Genomic DNA, 18448 nt, shown 5'->3' with positions numbered 1-18448 from the left:
CCCTGAGCAGCCGGGACCGCCGATGGGGGAGGTGGAGCCGGGGCCCGTGGGCCCCCTGGAACCCCCAGAGCTGCCCAAAGCGCCGCTGACCCGCCGGCCGGGAGGGATCCGAGTCTTGAAGGTGAGGCGGCGGGTGAGCGGGCGGGCGGGCGAAGGTGAAAGCGAGGGAGGGAGGGCCGAGGCCGCCGCCGCCCCGTGCGTTGTGCCCGGCGGCCGACGACCCCCGCCCCGCGTCAGTCCGTCGGCTCTCCAGCTCGGCGGCGTCTTGCCGGGTCTGGAGCCCTTCGGCCCCAGCCGAGGCCTCCGCGCCGCGCCCCCGCCGAGGCCTTGGCCGCCTCCATCCCTTCCGCTGCCCATCCTTGGCCGTGCGCCACCCGCCGGGCAGGCCCACGCCTTCGAGCCGCCGGCCGCCGTTGCCTACAGGCTCGTTCGCCATCGCGGGAGCCCCTCAGGCTCCTTCGGCCGCGCCCGGGACTCTGACTCGGTGGAGCGCGCCTGCAAGTACGCAGGGCTCTCCCCGGACACCTGAAGACATCAGCCCAGCGGGAGGATGGCGGCAGTGATTGGCCGGGCGCCGCGGTGCGCGCGGGCTGCGCTGGGCGGAGCGGGCACTCTCTGCCCTCGGGGCTGCCGAGCCTAGTGGCGATCGGGCGCCGGGTTCTCGGGCCTCCGGGAGCTAGAGTGGCGCGGAGAGGCTGCCCGCTCCGCGGGAGAGCGTCCCCGAGGAGCAGCTTCCCGGGACAAGCGGGGCGTGTTGCTGAAGGGAGGAAGGGCTGGGCCTGGCAGGGGCATTCCTGCCCGCGGGAGCCGAGCTGAGAAGCCCAGGAGACTGTAATGGGGGAGCCGTTATGCAACAGGCAGCTAGCGGGGCTTTTTGGCAGGAATTGGAGGAGTAGGAGGATAAGAAAACAGATGCAGACAAGAGGGGAGTTGGAGCCTTGGAGGTGACGACTGGAAGTTTGAGTGTGTGGAAGAAATGCTTAAGGTAGAGGGAACTGTTGGGATGGTGGAAGGGATCATGCGAGGTTAACTGGGTGCAGTGCTCTGCTAGGCTTTGAAGTAGTTGCAGGGAAATTTTTCTATAGGTACAATACGTTCTCTGATGTGCTGGAGGTGGACTGGAATTTCTGTAGAGTTCTAAAAGAGGAATCGGCAGGATTTAAAACTTGACGATAGGATTTAAAACGACAGGAAATGCGAGCTTTGGAAAGCGAATTGAGATCTGATGTGTTTTCAAAAATAGTTTGCAAAACAATGAAAATGCATGATGTGAGGATATGCATGATAGTTAAGGTTGTTGAGCAATGTCTTATTAAGATTATTGGTGGAACATCACAAAGACGGAAACAAAAAAATACATCGACTTGGCAGACCTACTTAATCTATGAAATATAAACCTGTACTCTGTAAACATAAAACTTTTTTTTTTTTTTTTTTTAGTGCTGGTACCTCACGGTCTTAATGCAGTGATTTAAATAACTTTTGTGGCTTATCTCAGACTTCTTCATAAACCTTTTACCTATTGAAATTTGTTAAACAAGTTTTAGGGATATTAATTACCCAAGGTGTGTTTTAGGTATTAATATGATAGTCCCGAAGATGTAGTTTTTGAATAAGCTTTAAAAAAAGTTCAACTGGCCTGGCTTATCAGGATATGGCATGTCTCAGATATGTGTTGCCTTCTGGCTTAAACGGTATAAACCATTTTGGCTTTTACTGGTGGGAAAGTGAGTGGTGAGAGAGAACTGATTAAGAAATGAGGACTTGGGGCCGGGGAGATGGCTCAGTGGAATAAGCGCTTCCCTGGCAAGGCAAGGGCCTGAGTTCAATCCCCGGTTCCGGGGGATTAAAAAAAAAGAAAAAAAAGAAATGAGGACTTTTATTGGAAGGCAGTCTTTTTATTTATTTATTTATTTGTGTGTGTGTGGCCAGCTTAGCCCACCAGGGGGCGGGGCTGGCTGGCATGTGGTGCTGGGGGATTGAACCGCGGTCCCAGTGCTTTGCTAAGCTTGTTCTAAGTAGGTGCTTTAGACCACTGAGCCATCTCACCAGCCCCTGGAAGGCAGTCTTGAAGAGATTTTCTAAATTTGGAGTTGGGAACTTTTAGAAAGATTCCAGTGGTTGATCTTAGCTTAGTGGGATGTGAGTGCAGAGCTTGAGCATACCTCACAAGCTTGTACACCCCTAGCCCTGTTTTTATTTTTGGGACAGGGTTTTGCTAAATTATCCAAGTTGGCCACAAGCTTGTGATCCTTTTGCCTCAGCCTCCTGAGTAGCTAGGGTTAGAGGCATGTGCCACCTGAGCCTTTGTTTTATAATTTTGGATGCAAAATATCCACCAAAAGCCATTTTGCATTACAAAAGAACTCAGTATGAAGAGTCACCACTTTTCCAGACCCAGTTTTCACTATGCATGTTTAAAGGTAGTGTATGTGGATGTTTGATAGTTTTCCACCTTTGAACTAATCATAGCCTTCATGCTTTTATGTGTGTAAAACTAAAGCAGTAGATGTTCAACTTTTACTCTAAAGAGTTTTACCTTCTAGTAAGATTTTTTTTCCTTTCTGTTACTGGGAATGGAATCAAGAGTTTTTGCTCTGAGCTACATCCCTATCCCATTTAATTTTTTGTTCTTTGAGACATGGTTTTACTAAGTTGCTTAATTCCTTAGGCTTGGCTTGAATTTACTATTCTCCTCCTGCCTCAGCTTTCCAAAGTGCTGGGATTATGGCCGTGCACCAGTAGGCCCAGCTTCTGCAAAGATCTTTCAATCTTAAATATACCCTTCTTTTACTTGTTTGATATGAGAGGTGATTATTATTATGTCCCCTTTTAGATAAGTTTGTTATAGAAGCTTTTCTAGAAGAGTAAGGAAGAAAATAAAGCCAGTGGGATGCTGAATCTGAAAGCTGAAGGCAGCTCAGAGGACAGTCCTTATTGTCTGCTAAAAAGGTCTTTCCAGCAGTTACTTGAGTTAGACGATGGAGCAAGACATTCCTGAGAAGGAAGCACTAGGCCAGTAATAGCTAATACCTAAATCATGGGGGGGATTTAATTTAGGCCATTGAACATGTTAGGCATGCTCTCTGTGACTGAGCTGCATACCTTGAAACCTTCTTTTTTTTGGGAGGGAGCAGAGTCTTGCTAAATTTCTCAGGCTGGCCTGGAATTGGTGTTTCTTTTTTTTTTCTGTTTTTTTTTTTTTTTTTTTTTTTTTTTTTTTTTTTTTTTTTTTTTCCTTTCCAATTTTAGTACAGGGTCTCTGGGACTCACCAAGGACTCGTAGTGATCCAACTGTGTTCAGCCTGGCAAGAGCTGGGATTACAGGCACGCCACCACCAGTCTCCATCACTGTCTCAGGAGCCCTGTGGGTGGGGCCAGCCTGGTCGCTAGGGATGGAACCCCAAGGCAGCTGGGCAGCTGCATGCTGCACTTTAGACAGCTGAGCTATCTGGCAGGCCCTTGGCCTTGAATTTGTAATCCCCTTTCAAACTCCTGAGTAGCTGAGACAAAGCCATCGGTCATCACACCCTATTAACCACTTCATCTTGACTGTCCTTACAAAACTTTGCTCTGCTTATTCTTCAGGCCTTTTAAATGCCTGTTAATTAGTTCAGGAAAATAATATCTGCTGAAGTTCTAACTCATCACTTTGCCTTCATAGGATAGACTATATCATATAGGTAGGAAATAAATACTCAGAGGTAAAGGATGACCAACATGTTTTGATAATGTAAAATTCCTTAGGGATTTTATAGCTTTAAGGAGATATATGTATTTACAAATGACTTAAAATCTTCATCAAATAAAAATATAATAGTTCCTGGGGAAGTCTTTCTTAAGATTGGGAAGAACAGTGGATCATTATTTGATTTTAGGAGATATATATATATATATATATATTTTTTTTTTTTTTTTGGTTGTTGTTGTTGTTTGTTTTTGTTTTTGTTTTTATGGTGAGACTGTGGTCCAGGCAAGAACTCTTCTCACTGAGATCACTGAGCTCCTCTCCTGACTCCTTTTAAAAAATTTTATTTTGAGCCAGGCCCAGCATTAGGGAGGCTGAGGCAGGAGGACCACTATGTGTTTGAGGCCAGCCTGCACTACACTGTGGGACCTTGCCTCAAAAAAATAAAACAAATGAAAAATAAATTTTTAAAATTTTGAGATAAGCTCCAGCTAAGTTTGACCTAGAATTTGTGATCCTCTTGCTTCACCTTTCTAGAGAAATAGCTGGGATTATAGGTATTCTCCCCTGTGCCTGGGTTAGAGAGGGTTTTTTTGTTTTGTTTTTTTAGAATGTCTGCTTTGTCTTTCTCTACTGAATGCAGAAAGATAGAGCTTTTAAAACTCTTACCTTATACAGAATGCTGGTCAGTTGGTACAGTTAATCTTTCCCAAAGATTAAACAAAATAGTAAAAATTCAAAATTAATCAGTAGCTAGTGATACCATTCTGTGTTTATGAAATAAGTAATTGAAAGCCCTTTATTCTGAGATGTTTAGCTTTGAGAAAACGCACTTGATATGAAAAGAGGCCTCATTCCTACTTACAGCTTAGATTTATCCTACTTCTCTAAGGATCAATAATATTTGTGGTTTTGAATAGTTATGCTCAAATCTCCAAGATCCAGCCTAAATTTATTTTAATTAATTAATTTTGGTACTGGGTATTGAACTTGGCCTTGTGCATGCTAGGGAAGCACTTGTTACCCTAATTAAACAGACTATCATTTTATTTTTCTTTCTTTACATATGGATATGCTTGCCAGGTTTTCCTTCCCCTTTCTTTATCATCTTTGGAAATGTATTTAAAAAAAAAATTGTGGTATTGCTTCTTGAACCCAGGACCTTGTGCATGCTAGGCAAACACTATACCACTGAACCTTTATTTATTTTGTTTTCTTTTTTTTTTATTTTGGTGGAACTGGGGATTGAACTCAGGCCCTTGCGCTTGCCAGTGAAGCGCTTATTCCACTGAGCCATCTCCCTGGCCCCAATCTATTATTTTGTTTTCTTGCTGTGTAGTTTAGGCTGGCCTTGAGCTCATGGAGATCCTCCAACATCAGCCTCCTAAGTGCTGGTGTTACAGGTGTGTGCCACCACTCCGCACATTATTTTTTATTTCTGAGACAAGTCTCACCAAGTTGCCCAGGCTGGCCTCAAACATGCTGCCCTTTAGTCTCAGCCTCAGTAGTAAGCAGTTTGGGATGGGATTGTCCTAGGACAGTGTCTGAGAAGATTCTCAAGCTTAAGGAACCTACCTACCTTATCTGTAGAATGGTTGTGGATTATCTGACTTCCCTTATAGAGAAATAATTTTCTGGACTAGTCACTTAAGATATACAGAGCCAGGGCCAGGGAGATGGCTCAGGGACTAAACGCCTGCATAGGCAAGCGCAGGGACTGAGGTTCAATTCCTGGCACCACATGCTGCGCCAACCCCCATCCCTGGGCATGCTGAGCTGGTGACAAAGTCTAGGTGTGGTGGTGCACACCTATAATCACAGCTCTGGGGAGGCTGAAAACAGGAGGATCACTACTACAAGTCCAAGCTGCGTAGTGAGATCTTATACCAAATTCATAAAAAACAAAACAAAAAAACTTACCAGATATACAGAGCCTGGTGTGATGGTACACACCTGTAGTTCCAGCAATAAGGAGGCTAAGGCAGGAGGATCTCATAAGTTTGAGGCTAGCCTGGGTTACATAGTAAGTTAAAAGCTGGCCTGAACTATATAGTGAGACCCCATCTCAAAAAACTAGTAAGACTTGAGTTCAATCCCCAGTACTACCAAAAAAAAAAAAAAAAAAAACTAGCAAGAGACACAGGAAAAATTTTATTTATTTATTTATTTATTTATTTATTTATTTATTTATTTGCAGTACTGGTGATTGAACTCAGGACCCTGCGCTTGCCAGGCAAGCGCTTATTCTACTGAGCCATCTCCCCGGCCCCCACAGGAAGAATTTTATTAGGCTTTTTTTTTTTTTTAAATTTATGTATTTGGTACAGGGACTCACTGCACAGCTTAGACATGGATAGTGATCCTCCTGTTTTCACCCTCCCCAGTGCTGAGATTGCACATGTGTGCTACCACACCTGGTCTCAGTGGCCAGCACAGTATGTGATACCAGGGATTGAATCCCAGTCCCTGTGCTTGCCTAAGCAGGTGTTTAGTCCACTGAGCTATCTCTCTGGCCCCTTAGACACAAATTAAAAAGTACATATTTAAAGAGAGAATGTGGGCCTTCAAGGATAAATTGATGCTTAATTTTTAGAACTGAGATAATTTATACTTCTGTTAAGTGTCCCATTTAGTGGAAATTTCTTTTTTACTAAAGAAAGCAGAAACGGGACCAGGGAGATAGCTCAGTAGAATAAGTGCTTGCCTGGCAAGCGCAAGGGCCTGAGTTCAATCCCCAGTTCCGCCAAAACATAAAAAAAATAAAATAAAGCAGAAATGGCCCATCATAAAATAGAACTGGCAGATACTTTTAGAAACTTGTTATTGGCTATGACAGTTGTTTTTGCTTTGAGATAGCTTGACTTTACAATATTTATATTGAATTTCATGTACATTTGTTATCAGGTGCAACGGTCATTTTTTTGGAACATGTTAAGAATGGAAGAATGTTCATCTGTCTTTCTGGGCTCTGGGGGATTGAGCCCATGTCCTTCACACTAAGCTACATATCTCACCCTTTGTAAAATTTTGAGACAGAGTCTCACTGATTCTCTAGGTTGCCCAGTCTAAACTTACGATCTTCCTGCCTCAGCCTCCTAGAGTGTTGGAATTATAGGAATGTGCCACCAGGCCTGTCTTGGAAAATGTAATATTGTGCTAATATTGTACTTGCTTTATTGTAATATGAGGCAGAAGGTTAGGAAAATGTATGTATTTGCATAAAAATATTTGTACAAATACTTTTTTCTTTTTAGGACACAGTACTACTGTATAGTCCAGGTGAGCCTTAAACCTGCCATATATAGCCCTGGCTGACCTTGAACTTAATGATCCTTGTGCCTTAGCCTTCTCTGTGCTGGTATTATAGGTGGGTGTTACCACATCTGACACTTTTTTTTCAGCATTGTTTCTGGCAGGGAAACATTGGAAACAAGCTAGTGGAAGAGTGGGTAAGTTGCCATATAGTCATGTAATAGAATATTATACAAATGAATGAGCTAGATGTATTAACATATATCTAAACCAGTGCTGAATCAAAGTTGCAGGGTAAGACATAAATTACATTAAGGTTTAGATAAAGTTTTAAATTAGGTAAAATATTAATGTAAATACTTTATATTGTACATCTATGAAAAAATATAAAAATGTGTTTGGTGATAAATACCAAATACAGTGATTTGGTGTGTGTTTTGGGGGAGGAAGGAAAGGGATTGCAGCAGAATATCAGCCTTGCCTGTATGTTTAGGGATGTATTTTTTGTATTTTTAGAATTATAATCATCTGAACTAAATATGGGAAATGTTAAAAAATTTGTGCAACTTGGGTAGTATGTAGTAGGCGCTTTTTTTTTTTTTTTTGAGACATGGCTACTCTTTGTAGGTTGGGTTTGAACTCACTATGTGCCTTGGGCTGGTGAACTCATGGTGATCTGCTACCTCTGTTCTGGGATTACAGTGTGCACCACAGTGCCCTGGGTTTTGTTGGTTTTTATACCTTTCTGAAAACAGAAAAAGAGATGACATGTGAAGGCATGAACAGCTAGCCAAAAAGAGAGTTAAGGTAGTCCACATTAAGCATGGATATGGTGGCAAGTCAGGCGTGGCCACATACTCCTGTAGTCTCAGACTTCTGGGAAGCTGAGGTAGGACGATTGGAATTTGGAGTTCAGGTTGGGTGATTTAGTGACTTAGTGAGACCCTGTCTCAAAATAAAAATAAACATGGCTGGTGATGTAGATCAGTTAGAAGATCCTGGGTTCAACCCCCAGTACTGCTAACAAAACAAAAAATGGGCATGACCCATGCAGAAGCCCTGCAGAAAGAGACCTTACTTGAGAGGGCTGTTGAATAAGAAATAAAGAGGTGGTGTGAGGACTGAACATGTCTAATTCAGTCAAATGTTCTAGCTAATGGTTTCACTCTGTTGATATTTTTCAGAGAAATATGAAACGCAATGGGAGCAGAAATTGTTTGAATAGGAGAAGTAGGTTTGGTTCTCGAGAAAGAGACTGGCTGAGAGAAGATGTGAAGAGAGGCTGTGTTTACCTTTATGGAGCCGACACAACCACTGCCACTACCAGCACCACCTCCACCTCCTCTTCTTCCTCCAGCTCCTCTGACTTACATCTCGTCCTATGTACAGTAGACACACCAGTGTCAGAAATATGTGCTGGAGAGGGGAGAGAAAGTCTTTATTTACAGCTTCATGGAGACTTGGTCAGGTAAGGTCTGAGTTTTACCATGATTTTTTTTTTAGAACAGAATATATTTATTGAGGGAAAGAAAAGCTTTTATCGGAGAGAGGGACAGAAGGGGATCTGAGTGAGTTACCCTTCACCATTAATCTCACTGCAATGTAAATAATACGTGTTTCTGCTTTAAAGTAGACTTTAAGGTTTCTTCATTTTTGTTTTTGTAGTACTGGAGATTCAACCTCGGGCCTTTGCACTGAGCTATATTCCCAACACTTTCTATTTTATTTATTGATTTATTTATATTTTGAGATAGAATTTCACTAAGTCACTTTGTTGCCTAAACTGGGTGCAGAATTGTAATTGGCCTGCCTCAGCCTCCCAAAATGCTGGGATTATAGATATGTGTCAGTAGGCCTGGCTGTTAGTGTCTCTCCTCCCAGCCCACCAGTAGGCTTGAAGAAAGATTTATCCTTGGAATGCTGACTTTATACTCCTGAACTTAAAAGCTGTCATGTAGGAAAATTTGAGAGTCCCTTTATTTGGAATACACTGTAAGTCAGACATCTAAATTTAAAATATGTATTTTAAAAGTTAATTTTTTTGGAGAGTAAATACAATGAAATTGAAATGTATAAACATTTTTAGAGTAAGACATAAGTTGTCTGTGTCCTATTCCTCAGCTACCCAAACTTTAAGAAAGCTGTTATTACTAATTTATGTGTCCTAGGGATATGTCTTATATATATATATTTATATATATATTACATATATACAATACATTGATACAGTTGATACCATACATTGATTTAATGCTTTTAAGTTATTATTTAATTACTATAATAGTATTGTTTGCCATTTTATGACTCATAATTTTAGCTTATCTTCTATTATGGGCATTCAAATTACTGATTTTATTTGTTTGTTTATGTATTTATTATCTTTTTGAGATAGGATCTTGCTGTGTAGTTCAGGCTGGCCTTGAGCCTACTTTGTAGGCCAGGCAGGTCTTGAATTTGGCAATGATCCTTTTCCTGCCTCCGCTTCCTGATTGCTGGGATTACAGGTGTGTGCTACCATGCCAAGCTGTTAATGATTTTTAATACTGCAAAAGATGCTGCACTGAATATCCTTTTATTTATAGTGCTCTCGCTCTGTCTCTCTCTGTCTCTGTCTCTCTGTCTCTGTCTCTCTCTGTCTCTCTGTCTCTCTCTCTTTTGAGATAGGGTCTCCCTCTGTAGTCCAGGCTGGCCTTGAACTCACTGTGTAGCCCAGGGTGTCCTCTATCCTCCTGCCTCAGCCTTCTAATGCTGTGATTGCAGGTGTGCACCGCCACACCTGGTTTACCTACTGTATGTGGGAATTTAATTTATCAAAGGGTAAACTTTTTAAAGTAGAATTGCTGAGTCAAAGGATATGGTTATTTATGATTTTGATAGTTATTGTCAATTTCTCTTTCAATATATGTATTTTTTTAATCTTTTGCTTATTTGGTACAGGGTCTCACTTCACAGCTTCAACTTATAGTGATTCTCCTGTCTCAGCCTCCCCAGTGCTGGGATTATAGGCATGTGCCACCATACCTGGTTTTAGTGGCCGGCACAGTGTGCTAGGGCTTCTGGGGCTGGCATGGCATATAGTACCAGGGATTGAACCTGAGTCCTTGAATTTGCCAGGCAGGTGCTTAGACCACTGAGCTATCTCCTTGGCCTTGTCACTGTTTTTATAGATATTATTTTATATTTTCATCTAAAATATGAAAATATCTAAAATATGAAAGTATTTCTAAAATATAAAAGTATTTTTATTTTCCTTTTTTTCCAAAGCATTAGTATTTGATTTTGTATGTAAATACAGAAACATACTCCCATATCATTTTTTTTTTTTTTTTTTGGAGCCAGGGATTGAACTCAGGCCCTTGTGCTAGCCAGGCAAGTGCTTATTCAACTGAGCTATCTCCCTGGCCCACCAGAAACATACTCAAGATGATTATATACCTGCTTGTTAACAGATATGATTCTTGATAGTATTTATTTATTTGTCATACTGGGGAATAAATTCAGTGCTTTGACTATGATAGCAAAGCTGTCTACCACTGAGCTATGCCTTGGGCTCTGGTAAACTGGAGAAGCATAAAATCAGCATTTCAAAGCAAAATCTTTTCTCACCCCTAATGACTTCAGTTTTTAAAAATTTCATCAGAATTTTACTATTGTTTTAATTTTCAGCTCTGTTCATCATTGAAGTTGAGCATTTCAGCAGGTTTAAAACATTCATGTCTTAAAGTTTTTATGTGAACATGAAGAAAAATGGCCTTGTAGTAGTCTTATACTATAAATATGAACTCTTTAATTTAGCTTTAGAGAAAGAAATCACAGTTATTTGAATTAGATATTAAATCTAATTTGATATCTAAGCAGGGCTGTTTAAATAACTGACCATTAACAAGCCACGGTGGTTTATGCTTGTAATCCCAGCGTTTGAGAAGCTGAGGCAAGTGGAATGAGTTTGAGGCTGATTGGCCTACAGAATGATGTAGACTACTATAAAACTACTATAAGGCTGTTTTTCATGTTTACATAAAAACTTTAAAGGGGAAAAAAAAAAAAACTTTAAAGGGGCTGAGGAGATAGCTCTGTAGAATAAGCACTTGCCTGGCAAGTGCAGGGTCCTGAGTTCAATCCCTGGTACTGAAAAAAAAACTTTAAGACATGAATGTCTCTTAAACTTGTTGAAATATGCTCAGCTTCAATCATGAAAAGAACTGAAAATTAAAACAACAAACTTCCATCATCATTTTTCTGTGCTTTACATATCTTCTAATAAACTTGTTTTTAAGTTTTTATCCCTGTGGCACTAGGTACTGAACACAGAGCCTTTATATTTTTATTTTTTGAGGTAGAGCATCACTAAATCACTGAGTTGCCCAGGCTGGGCTCCAGTTTAGGACCCTCCGGCTTCAGTGCTCAGATTGCTAGGATTAGAGGAAAAATGTCTTGAAATAGAATTCAAAGCTGTGGGTTTATTGCTGGTCATAGTTAGAGAGGAAGCTTGCGCTTTAGAAGTAAAGTAATAATAGTAACACCTTGAGCTAAACTAAAAGGTGATGTAATTTTAAAAGTAAACTAAATTTACTATGTATTCTTTTTAGGATTTGGATAATATCTGAAATAGTAGATTAACATTTGAATGTTTTCCTTGTTCACCATTTAACTACATTTCCTAAATCTATTTGTACAACAGAAGGATCAGACTGGGTGATCCTTAGGCTTTTCTAAATCTCAGTACTGAGTCTGATCTAATTTTATCAGGTGGAAAGTGTTGACCTAAATTATAGCTGGTAGTGTTTGAGTTTACTTAAGCATGTGACTTCCTTATTTGTTTGCTGTGTTTATGTATACAAAGATATTAGAAATGAGAAAACCTTGCTGGCATGGGTTTGCTACGACTAGTAATGTAACTGGTAAAGAATCTAAATGCGACTTAGTTTATTTACTTATATGGATCTAAACTGTGCTTTAAAATGGAACATTTTTAACCCTGGTTTCTTGATAATTTGCATTGAAATAGCTCTTTGAAGATATAATCAATTGGAAAATAATGAAAGCACTATTGAACTGTAGTTTGAAAGAGCAGAGATATTTTCATTGCTCTAGAACTTAACTAAAGATGGTGATGGTAAGGATGATGATAAGCCTCAGCTAACTTTCAGGGCTTGCACAGTGGTCAGTGTGCTTAGGTGGTTTTGTGAGTATTTTCCTCAGTAAATCCTTCAGTAATCCCAGTGGAGAATATCATTTTGTTTTCAGGTGAGAAGACTGAGACTTTTTTGTACTGTGAATCGAACTCAGGACTTTGTGCTTGGGCAGGCAGGTTCTGTGCCACTGAGCTGTATACCCAGCTCAAGATTGAGATTTGAGAAATGTAGCTTACTCAAGGTCAGGCAGATACTGCCAGGAAGTTGGAACGCCCAGCATTCAAGGTAGACAAAAGACTTCTGACTCAAGGTCCTATAGGAGAGGAGCTGGCTCAGGAGCTTCCTTGTGGAGTTTTACTGCTTAATTATAGTTATTTCAAGTTCTTCTTTCCATCTCTTACTCAACTATTAATTGCTTGTGTTCATTCTTATGTTATCTAATAAGAGAAATAGGCACTGTCTTCACGTAACCCTTTATAAGATAGTTGATAGTCTAAGGTATTACTAAAGTATGATATGTGTTCAATGAAGAACTTTTGGAAACTAAAAAAGCATAAAGACAAATAATAATATTTAGTACTTAGGCTTTGTGTTCTTTACCTCATGAAATCCCAACACAATTGTGGAGTAAAAACTCTCCTTCCTTCCTTCCTTTCTTCCTTCCTTCCTTCCTTCCTTCCTTCCTTCCTTCCTTCCTTCCTTCCTTCCTTCTCTTTTTAACTGTCTCCACTTTATAGATGTGGAAAGTAAGGCATAAGAATTAAGCATCTCACCTTAAAAATAATCAAACTAGGAAATGGTAAAGCTAGAGTTTGAACTATAACATTCTGATGCCAGATCCCATTTTCTTTTTTTCTTTTTTTGTACAGGATCTCATTACACAGCTTGGATTTGTAGTAATCCTCCTGTTTCAGCTTCCCCAGCACTGGGATTACAGGCATGTGCCACCACACCCAGTTTCGGTGGCCAGCACGGCATGCCTGGGGCAGGGCCAGCATGGCATGCTGTACCAGGAATCGAACCTGGCTCTTTGTGCTTGCCAGGCAGGTTCTTAGACTGCTGAGCTATCTCCCCAGCCCTATATATTAAATTTTATATCCTCCTGCTTCACCTAATGGATCATATTAATTTAATTGTATCATTAAAAATTACTTAGATACCAATTTGTTTGTTTTTCTTTTTTTCCCCAATACCATGGATTGAACCAGGAGTGTTCTACCATTGAATTATGTTCCTATCCCATTTTACTTGCTAAGTCTCCAAGTTGCTAAGCTGGCCTCAAACTTGTTGTTTTTCTGCCTTAACCCCCTAGAGTGCTGAGATTATAGGTATGAGCCCCCACACCTGGCTTCATGTTATGGATAACAGTATAAATTGTTTAAAAATTGAGAGATGCAGTAATGGTCTAGGGGTTAGATTCTAGAACAAGAGTTTGTGGGTTCAAATCCTGGCACTGACAGTTACTATGCAAGTACTTCATGCTTCCTGTGCCTCAGTTTACTAATCTGTAAATGAATAATATTTATATTTTTGCATTGTCTTTAGGATTAAATTAGTTACACATGTTTAAATACATTACTAATTGTAAAGTAGTACTTGTTGAACCTTCCATTTAAGAAGCTTTTTAACACAGATTCTGATTCAGTAGAGCTAAGATAGGGTCTGATATAGTATATTTCTATTAAGCTCCTAAGTGGTGTACTGTACTTTGAGTAGCAAGAAAGTGCTACTTACTTCTCTCTACCTCATCTCTGGCCCTGCATCTAATTAAACCCAGGGCTTACACCCTGCAAAGCATGTGTTCTACCATTGAGCTATACTCCTAGCCCCAAATGCTGAGTAAATGTCACCCCTTTAGGTTGCTTCAACTCATTCCATTCTTAGAAGTACTGTTGCGTTGACTAAACTATTGCCCATAAATCTACATATTGTGATTTCCTAGGCTAGGGCCTGGAAGTAGGTAACTGGAACTTAAAATCATTGTTTTCTCCATATCACTTATTTCTTTCTTCTTTTTAGGTTTTTTTTTTTTTTTTTTTCATTTATAGACTTTTCACTTAAATATAAGTGGTTTGTAGTTTATGTAACTTTTGCACTTGAGAGAATGGAGAGAGATCATCTATTAGTGAAACTATGTCTCTTCTACCCCACTCCCAATTGTGTGTAGGCTCAGGGCTTTTGACTGTCTCAATTACTGGACAGAGTTACCAGTATTATGGGGGAAAGAGCAGAGAGGCTTCAGTGTATGAGACTGCAAAGAATTGTCCTGTCCTCAAAAAACTTCCCATTGGGAATTGCTGAGAACATTCCCCTCGCTTCATAGGTGTAAAATAGGCTGAGAGAACTGAGGTTGAAAACACCATTTCTGAAGCTGACTGTTGGTAGGTTCAGTTGGGACATACCAGGAGTCCTTCTCATCTGTTGCTTCCAACATTGTGTTGTTTGACCTTGCCTTTTTCTGTTGAACTCTTCAAGTGATAAATGACTCAACCAGTAAAGCTTAGTGTAATTATTGCCTTCTATTTGAAAAGCTATAATAAGATCCTATGTAATAAAGTGGATTGCTCTTTGCCTCATGGTCATATATCTACTTTTATTCTTAGTCATTAAAATGACTAAGATTTTTAAGTGTTTGATAGCCATTTTAAGATAAACTGAGAATAGGATGTTTGTAACAAGATAACTCAAGATTTGGTATCTTGATTTTTAAATTTTATTGTATTTTCATGGTATTGGGTATTGAACCTAGGGTCTTCACACTGAGCTATGTGGGTTACTGCGTCCTAATCACTTCCTGTTACTGACTTGCTTGGTAACTTCTTGCAAGTTATCAAAATTTGTAATTTTTTTTTTTACAGGGTTGTACTAGGTAGCTTAGGCTGGCCTTGAACTCACTATGTAGCTCACACTGGTGAACTCATGGCTGTTCTACTGCCTCAGCCTTCTCAATGCTGGGAATATAGGCATGTACCACCACGTCCAGCCAAAATTGGTTACACACACACACACACACACACACACACACACACACTGTAATTGAAATATAGTCATGGTGAGTGTTTAAAAATTTAAAAATTATTACTGTAAAGACACATTGCTATTAATCTCCCTGACATACTCCCACTGTGTTCAAATAACTCTTCCATCCCATGTTCTTGCCACTTTTTTTGGTTATTTGGAATCAAACTGAGGGCCTCATGCTTACTAGGCAGGCACTGTACCACTGAGCTATATCCCTGGCCCTGTTCTTGCCCGTTTTGAAGCATTTCTAGAAGTCTTCTTTCCTGAATGTCTATGAAGTGTGATGAAAAATATGCTAGGTGCTGCTTTTGAGGACTATCCAGTGGAGAAAGGTGGGCTCATAAAAACATGGCAGTATGTCCTCATCTATCTTATTCACTGGATATGGTCCTGTGTGACTTCACTGGATGTGGTGAAATCAAAATGACTGTGAAAGATAAATATTTTGAATTGATTCAGGAACCTCAGGCAGTCCAAACAGCACAACCAAAGACCTTTATGACTAACAGTGATGTGTTTTTCTATTGTAATAAATTTTTAGAAATTAAGATAGGCAAATACTCCACTACCTAGCTATATCTCAAGCCCTGACACCATATTTTAAAATGAAATGAAAATTTCTATTTCAAGATTTATACCCAACTGATTACCAATGAGAAAGTGAAAAGGAATTTGTATGTTCAGGGGCAGTGGTAGTGGGGTTAGTACTAGGAATTAAACCCAAAGAGCACCGAGCTATGTCCCCAGCTATTTTTGAACTTTTAATTTGAGGTAGGGCTTCCCTAAGTTCCCTATCCTTCCCTGGAATTTTGGATCCTTCTTCCTCAGCCTCATAAATAATTGGAATTACAGATGTGTTTATGCTCAATTTTGTTTTGTGCTTCGTATTTCTGTACTATTTTAATTAATTAATTTTGTATTTTAGGGAAGGGTCTACAGGGTGTTCAGGGTCTCACTACTAGATTGGACTCATAGTGATCTGCCTGTTTATAGCCTCCCAAGAGCTGGGATTACAGGTGCTCGCCATGAAACCCCGTCTCAATTGCCTCATCACTCCCCAGAGGCGGGGCCGACATGGCAGTCCTGGGGATTAAACCCCTGGCCCTGTGCCTGCTTGCAGGCACTTTAATCTGCTGAGCTATTTGACTGGCCCTTTCTGTACTATTTTAAAACTTGAAAAAAATGTATTAGCCTGGGCCTGGTGTTGCCTGCCTGTAATCCGAGGACTCAGGCTGAGGCAAGAGGATGAGAGTTCAAGGCTAGCATGGGATGCATATCAAGACTTGTTTCAAAAACAAGGAGGAAGGGGAGTAGGAGGAGATATTATACACCACTAATCAGAATATAAATAATTTTATTTTTAAGCTATGTTTTGTATTTTAATACTTCTGCAATATGCATGTTTCTTACAGTTGGTGCTAGGTCATGGCTTAATTTGGCAGTGTTTTTTTCTTAATGGTTCTTCTGACACGATCTGGCTTACTGCAGTGTACTTCTGACACTGATCACCTAGGTTAGTGCTGATTTTACAAATTAAAGGACATAGATAAGAGTGGCTTTCATTGATACAAAGGGTTTCCAAAATGTACAGAGTCTGAAGATTTTTAGGCAAGGAAATTTCACAATGTAAAATATATCAGAATTAGGGGCTGGTGAGATGGCTCAGTGGTCTAAAGCACCTACTTAGAACAAGCTTGGCAAAGCACAGGGACCGCGGTTCGATCCCCCAGCACCACATGCCAGCCAGCCCCGCCCCCTGGTGGACTGAGCTGGCTACACACACAAATAAATAAATAAATAAATAAATAAAATTAAAAAATAAAATAAGATAAAATAAAATATATCAGAATTAGGATGTTTCCATATCTCTTTTTTCTCCAGAAAGGAAGGAAAGGAAAGTTGAGCAAGGAGCAGTTTAGAAGTATAGTTATTTCTTTGTTCAGAATATTTAGTCATATGAGCTTATAATATTTAAATATATTAAACTTTATATCCTAAAATAGGCAGGTTCATATGGATTTGTATTAATTTAGAAAGATGTCTTAAATACTTCTTGTCTGTCTGTCTTTCTTTTTTTTTTTTAAGTTTATTTATTTTTTATTTATTGTGTGTGTGTGGCCAGCTCAGCCCACCTAGGGGGCAGGGCTGGCTGGCATGTGGTGCTGGGGGATCGAACCGCGGTCCCTGTGCTTTGCCAAGCTTGTTCTAAGTAGGTGCTCCAGACCACTGAGCCATCTCACCAGCCCCTTTCTTTCTTTCTTTCTTTCTTTCTTCTTTCTTTCTTTCTTTCTTTCTTTCTTTCTTTCTTTCTTTCTTTCTTTCTTTCTTAGTCTAGGCTGCCCTCAAACTCATGGCAGTCCTCTTGCCTTAACCTTCTGAGTGCTGTGATTACAGGTGTTTGCCACCATTCCTGGCTAACTTTTTGACACAGGGTCTTGTTATGTAGTCCAGGTTGGCTTCAAACTTGAGATCCTCCTCCTTCAGTCTCCCCAGTTCTCTGTTAGAGGTTTTCACCACCATAGATGTCTGGCTCTTACAGTCATTTGAGTTCTAAAAGACAGTAGTAATTATGTGCACCAAATTGATTCTTACAGGAGTCTCTTCTAAAATATCTGTGACGATTGTTCTGTAATTCTCAGTGAAAAATTCTGTAAGACAGTCTTTTTCATTATGATCTATTAAGATTCATGTGTGCCCGGGGGCAGGGCTGACAAAGCATGCATTTACCTAAGAAAGTACTTAGTCTGCTGAGCAATCTCGCCTGCCCTTCTATTAAGATTGTTCCTCATGTTTAGAACAAATCTACCTATGCAACTTCTTATTGTTCATAGTTCCATTTATGGGATTAATATAGAATAAGTCTAATCCCTCTTGACGTCTGAAGATCATAGCTGTTTATATCATTATTCTCTTTGTTTTTAAGTTAGTCTTTCTCTAGTCGTTCTTACTACATGGTTAATTGACCCTTCCAAGATGCAGGGTATTAGAAAGCCCTCTTTCTCATAAAAGTTCTTCCATGGTAGTAGTATGATAATTCTTAACATTCTCATAGACCTTTGTGGGTTTTGAATTTCTTTAGCTATGAATTAATAATGTTTTTACTCTGAAGAGCTTATTTTCTATCTCTATTAAGTTCAGTTTTTGTTGGTCTTTCTAGACTTTATTCTTCACTTCTTGGTAAACTTCTGAGTCTATCTCATAGTTTCTAAAAGCTTAAAGACAACTAAACATTGAGGACAAGCAAGGTGGTTGTTGTAGTTTTGTCTTTTTTGTATATCACTTTGATTTCTGTTCCTTAGTTATCACTTCGATGCACTTGTTCATTTGTACCTTTATAGTGTTTCCGTTTTTT

The 18448-nt window shown here is 40.0% G+C and overlaps 1 protein-coding gene across 3 annotated transcripts in view; it reads left to right on the top strand.

Moving 5' to 3' along the window:
* The first annotated feature begins 6 nt into the window (after window positions 1-6).
* Window positions 7-18448, top strand: part of Phlpp2 (PH domain and leucine rich repeat protein phosphatase 2) — a 76794-nt gene continuing 58352 nt past the window's right edge. For 2 of the 3 annotated variants that reach the window (XM_004625801.2, XM_023709384.1), the window contains exons 1-2: window positions 7-121; window positions 8125-8408. In XM_004625801.2, the coding sequence (XP_004625858.1) occupies window positions 23-121; window positions 8125-8408 (383 nt within the window). In that variant the 5' untranslated portion in view covers window positions 7-22. Of the gene's footprint in view, window positions 122-428; window positions 832-8124; window positions 8409-18448 lie in introns of those variants that run through there. The other variant, XM_023709385.1, reaches the window with a different exon arrangement.

This window comes from Octodon degus, unplaced genomic scaffold (genome assembly GCF_000260255.1).
Source record: "Octodon degus isolate 3935 unplaced genomic scaffold, OctDeg1.0 scaffold00011, whole genome shotgun sequence".
Taxonomy (NCBI): domain Eukaryota; kingdom Metazoa; phylum Chordata; class Mammalia; order Rodentia; family Octodontidae; genus Octodon; species Octodon degus.
The sequence above is the reverse complement of the archived record's forward strand: the minus strand, read 5'-3'. Positions and strand labels throughout refer to the sequence as shown.